Raw genomic sequence first — 6,000 nt, 5'->3', positions numbered from 1 at the left:
TTGGGTGGGGACACCAATCCTTATTTCTCGTGCAATAATCCCTTGGTTCCAGTAGTGCAAGAATATGAAGCTTGGAGTACAGTAAGTCTTAGGACAGGTCTATATAATAACCGCACAATATTGTGAATGCAATTGTCACTACCACTACTTGCCCCAAATCGAATATGAGATCAATTGAGCTCTGGCAAACAAATATCCAATATTGTGTAAAATTGGATAAAAGTGTAGTAATACTGAATAACATACTTCTGCCCAGGTGAACTGAATTCCATTTGTTGGAAAAGAGATGGAAAACGGCCTATTGGAATGCATAATACATAGGGGCTCACCTATCTATATTTTTATGAAAAAGAAAATATTCACAAAAATATGGCATTTAGAAGGGAAATCCAACCAAAATGCATGTTTTTAACAAATTATATAGATCGTTAATAGACTATATCACAAAGTTAACCAATGAGAGTCTCTTAACACGACATTCTGGCATTGGTATAAATGGACAGAATACAGAGAGAAGTTCTTAACATGCTCGAGGTGCGTTAAGAAAACCACAGCCCCTTCATTCTAGAAACTTCTATTAGTTCAAGCTGATGGACAGCACTGAAGTTATCTTCTGACATTATCGAGAGGTGTCCATACACATCAGAAGAACCTTGACTAAATCCACTGATTTGGGTGGGGCGGGCCAACCATGCCATGTCCTACCTCTATACTGATAACAGATGTCAATGAAGTGTCGGACATGCTGGATTTCAACATACCCCATCCTTTACAGATGTGCTCCTGTCACAGATGTTTGGCAGTGACTCATTTTCCTCTCCTCATTGAGAAACAGGTCTGCACACCAAACTGAATGTGTATACCTATGGAATATAGTCTGGAAGAAAAGTGGTCAGCCAATTGTGCAATCTGACATCTTGCGTTGAAAGGGTATGGCCACTTTAAGACATCAGAACTTCAATTTTGGATGGATTCCCTCAAAATCGGTGCCATATTTATCAACATAATACAGTTTTACCTCCAAATACTATCGACACTTCTGTAAAACATGGATACACATTGTTCCATACATATCAATTCATTACAGCAGTGATGTACACCAACAAAATAGCACCAAGATAGACACACTCGTCGATGAAATCATGTATAGTATTCTAAAAACGGTGTCATCTTGTTAAGAACCTGTTACATGATCTCCCATTGTTTCGGCCCACTTTTGTGGAGAGGGTTTTGCATGGCTACCTAGCCAATAAGACTGCAATGTAAAAAAAAAATTCATAAGTGGTAAATTGGCATTTCACTGTAGGCCAAAAAAATCCAGCATTCTACGTGAGTACTAAAAAAGTACATTAGGGGCAAAGACAATTTTGTTTTCCATATTTTAAATTGGTTCTTTTTTTTTTTTTTTTTGCTAAATTGCAACGTTTAAAGCTGAAAATTCTCTCATGTAGATAACCGCTATTCTCGGGTGATAAGCCGCCACTTGGCAATACCCTCAAACCATCTGTTTTCAGATGATGTTCACGATAAGGACAACGGCCACTTATCAGAAAAGCTGGAACTAGAGGTAATATTGTGCTTCCTTTCAGTAAAATACAGATTTTTTTTTCCCTTTGTCACGTGTGCAAGAACCTTGGCACATAGAAACTTGATATAAAGTGAAGAGCTACACTTTCAGAACATTTTTCCGATATACTTTGGAAGTCCAATTCAGTTTAAATGAAAAAGTGATTATAGTAATCCCGTGACCGGGTAACTGAAAGAGTTAAAGTATATTCCACAATACGATACGGCCAGTTGCCATTGTGCCATCTCACGGCAGCTCTCCGGTGACTATAAAGGAGGGCTGACATGGGTCTAGCATCATTATAGCGTCGGATTCCCTTGTTACCCTGGAGGCCTTCCAATGTATCGACACCAGTATTCTAATTCAACAACTGTAAAAAAAAAAATATAATAAAGTGAGGAGCCTATTGGCAAACAGAATAAAGCTCGACTGCCAACAGGGTCAGTATGGTATTTCGTATTTGGTTATGTCCAATCCGATTCTTGAAAAGCAAGCACCAATTTTCCTATCATCAGCCATGGTCCGGGATGTGAAACACATGGAATTGTAGTTAACGTTACAAAATAGCGATTTGTCACCTTCAAGTCTCATCTTCTGATGAGCAAAACAGAGAAGAGATGTGAAAAATCCTTTTGTACTTTAACCAGAATTAAGACTAAAATTTGTGTGCGGGCTACAAAATAAAAAGAAAACAAAAACAAACAGATGCTATATATAATAATATACCATATTTTCTACTAGCAAAATAAATAAGTTTGATCGTCTACACTGTATAGATTATTCAGGCAAGAGCTGCCAAAGCTGACAGCATCTTAAAGTCCAAGTAACTCTGTAAGAAAACTAGCTCCCAGACGGTAACATTACTTCGATTTCCTTCCCATTTGCTATAATGCCATTGTTGGAGCAGTGGTTACTGGATACATCCACTGAAGCTGCCAGTGATGAGGGTTGGGTCGGTGCTTTGGCTGGTGGGAGAGGAGATGCAGGGGACTGGGCTAGACCCGGCTTCTTTGGAGGGATGGGTGGGGGGTTTCCTCTTTCCACTCTTGATATGGTAGGGGATTTTATTCCTGGGGACACAGGACTGAGAGGACTGGAAACTTTCAAGGGATTTGGAGAGTGGCTCCCATCATTCTTTTGGCTGGAGGCATTGGCAAGGGTTCTATAGTCTGTACCAAAGGGTGAGCTATTGGGAGGCACAGGTTTACCAGGGGTCTGTTGGCTGGTAAAACGGGACAACACCTGAGTGACTGTATTGCGAGCCAGCTGCTTGGCAGCCGAGTTGTCTGCCAAGGTTGGGGACAAGTCCCTAGAAGGGGGGCTCTGCAGTCCAGAAACATGTTGATCATGTTCAGCTTGAGACTGAAACTTGTGGCGGGCAGCATGAAATCGCTGGTTGATGCCAGCCTGATAAGGTGACTGGTAACCAGGACTGCCTGTTGCCCCAATCAGCCGTCTTGAGAGAACTGGAGAGGAGCATGGAGATGATGTTAAGGACGAAGCCGCAGTACTGCTAGGAGAGGATGAGGCTCCGCTAGAAGGAACGTGTGTTATCATGTGTAGAGGAGATTCCACTCTGACAGGTGAACCTCCATTCTCAGATACATTGTCAGAACTTGCCACTTTCTCTTTAAGGCCCTCCCCCACATTCAGCTTCAGGGTATGTTCATTATTCTGGGCTACTGTGCCACAATGTCCATTGATTTTGGAATAAGGCTGAGGAATTTTGCTAGGTGTTGACAAGGAAATATGAGCTTTTGGTAAAGCATCAGTACTATTCTTTTCTTGGTGTACGCTTTCTGTCTGGCAAGATACAGAGGACACCTCTGGCTTCTCTGTAGACACACTTACACTTGATACTATTTCCTTGATGGTCTCTGCAGAGGTCTCTTTGCCATCAGAAACAGGTGTCATGTCCTTGATAAGTTTCTTCAAGGACTCCAGCTCTTCTTTCAGAGCTTTGGTGCGATTTTCTTCCCGATTGAGCTTGGCCCTTAGCTGTTCCCTTTCAATATCAAATTCTGAAAGCTGTTTCTCCACCTGGGCTTCCATCTGCAAGCTGCGTTTCTTCTCCAGGGCTAGCTCCTCCTCAAGCTGACTCACCTTGCTCCTAGCCTTCTCCAGTTTTAAGTTGACATCTTCCACCCTCTGTCCTTCCTCGGCTGCTCTGTTATTTGCTTTTGTGCATTCTTTTAAAAGAACGGAGGACATTTTTTTGTGACGGGCCTTTTCCTCCTCCAGCTGAGCTGATAATTCCTTCTGTTTCTTGTCAAGTTTCTTCACTTGTGATTTTTCAAACTCCAACTGGATCCACCAAACGCAGTGATAAAAAAAAGAAAAAACAAGTATTAGTTATATTCTTCTTGTTGACTAGATTTCCATTGCAGTACACAACAATTCGTTTTGGAAACCCTTGCCGGATAGCAAAAATTCTGCAGCTATATCACTATAGAAACTAGGCCACATTAAAATTGAAAGCCAATGCAGACCAAGGTTTCCAACAGGGTAATGAACTAACTACAAAAACCAACAGAAAAATCTGCCTCTATGTATATGGTGCTGAAAAAGGCAGTATATAGTCCAATAAGTACCAAAATGGTCTTTTCATCTTAGCACGCAAGACAAGCCTCATTCATTAAATCCTTACAATCCCCATGACTTAAGAGTTCTGGAGCATCTTTTCTTCCAGCTCTGACGAATTGGAGACAACAACAAGTCCGAGACACAGACTCCGGCCTCAAAATAAAAGGACTTCTTTTAATCAATTATATGATTATTACTGCTATACAATTAATGAGATGTATATTTACTTTCAGAGCAATTTCATCATTAGCTTTTAAATTAGAGGTTAATCTTGTTTTTGACTGACCATGGCTATTAGACTTTTAGGAAGCAGTTGGACTTGGCGGTCTAGCGTACTGACTCCACAGTCCCATTTTGTTCTCAGGCCCCATTCAACCATTGGAAAATGAAAAGGAATTCCAGCTCAGATTCCTCTTCATTTTCCAGACAAATGGGAATGATCAGCTGAGTGTCTCGCATAAGGGGTTCTGTGACACATCAGCTGCAGAATCTGCAGCAAGAGCCGGCTGAAAACACTGGGAGGGAGATTCGGGGCCGAATTTGGCGCTGATTTTGAGCAGGAATTTATTTCAAAAGAAGGTAGTGATCACCTGCTGAGCCAGCCGCTCTCTCTCTTTCTCTAGCATGTATGTCACATCATCCCCATCAGCTGCATCCTGAGCATGCCTTCTCCGTTCCTCTTCCAGGTCCAGAATAACCTGTAGCAGATGAAAGACAGGTTGTAAAGAAACAAATGGAAGGCAGATAAAGCTAGAAGACACACTTTACCTTTGTTCTCCTGCTTAACCCATAAGTACCATCATACACCACAATCATACACATATCATTATGATAGACACCATGATAGTACTTAAGGGTTAGGCTTACATTAGACAAGCACAGTTATCATGCTGGGTAGGTACAGTTACCAAGAAATCACACACGTTCACACTACCATTGTTAGTGTCCATCAAAAAGCATTAACAAAGGACACTAACAGAGCCGTCAAAAATCACATTGATGTCATTGGAATTTGTTCTGTCATTCGTGTCCATTTTCATAAAATCCATTATTTTATTGATATGATAATGCAGGGTGCAGGACTGTCGGCTCTGTTCAAAGTAACAGATGTATGACTTTTTAAAAATTTTTAAATCACTGTATATACTCGAGTATAAGCCGAGGCCCCTAATTTTACAACAAAAAACTTGGAAAACTTATTGACTTGAGTATAAGCCTAGGGGGCGAAATGCAGCAACTACTGGAAAATTTCAAAAATTAAAATGGTCGCAGTCTTTGGGTGCAGTAGTTGCTGGGTGCTGGGAAAGGGGAGGGGGTGTTTTGGTTGTCTGTCTGCCCCTTCCCTGAGCTTGAGGACTGTTTTTTTCTTCCTCCACTTGGAATTCAGTCTGGCTGACTATAGAGTATCTGCTGTGCTCCTATTAACCCCTTCCCGACGGAATAGGAGCACTGCAGATCCTATATTCAGTAGACCGGCACTTTCAGACACAGGATACCTAATGTGTATGTGTTTCACAGTCATTTTCTACTTTTGTATGTATTCTAGGGAAAGGAGGGATTTAGAACTTTTTTTTTTTTTTTTTTTTGCACTATTTTATGGGAGATTCTATACAATGATATTGTGGCTGGTCATAGACCCTGCCCCCCTCCTAAAAAAAAAATAAATAAATAAATTTGCCGACTCAAGTATAAGCCGAAGGGGGGCTTTTTCAGCACCAAAACTGGGCTGAAAAATTCGGATTATACTCGAGTATATACGGTGAGCATTTATGTCTACAGTTAACAGACGTATGACGGATGGTAATGGATGGTCATCCATTTTAGCATCCGTTGTTTCTATTCATTTTTTT

At 41.0% G+C, this 6,000-nt stretch overlaps 1 protein-coding gene across 1 annotated transcript in view; it reads right to left on the bottom strand.

Annotated features, from left to right (window-relative positions):
* Positions 1-1,924: 1,924 nt before the first annotated feature.
* The window catches only part of CTTNBP2NL (CTTNBP2 N-terminal like), a 58,446-nt gene continuing 54,370 nt past the window's right edge, over positions 1,925-6,000 (bottom strand). The window contains exons 4-5 of the mRNA XM_075264062.1: positions 4,741-4,848; positions 1,925-3,871 (exon numbers count right to left, since the gene is read on the bottom strand). Of these exons, the coding sequence (XP_075120163.1) occupies positions 2,408-3,871; positions 4,741-4,848 (1,572 nt within the window). The 3' untranslated portion in view covers positions 1,925-2,407. The remainder of the gene's footprint in view (positions 3,872-4,740; positions 4,849-6,000) is intronic.

This window comes from Leptodactylus fuscus, chromosome 2, assembly GCF_031893055.1.
Source record: "Leptodactylus fuscus isolate aLepFus1 chromosome 2, aLepFus1.hap2, whole genome shotgun sequence".
Classification (NCBI taxonomy): Eukaryota; Metazoa; Chordata; class Amphibia; order Anura; family Leptodactylidae; genus Leptodactylus; species Leptodactylus fuscus.
The sequence above is the reverse complement of the archived record's forward strand: the minus strand, read 5'-3'. Positions and strand labels throughout refer to the sequence as shown.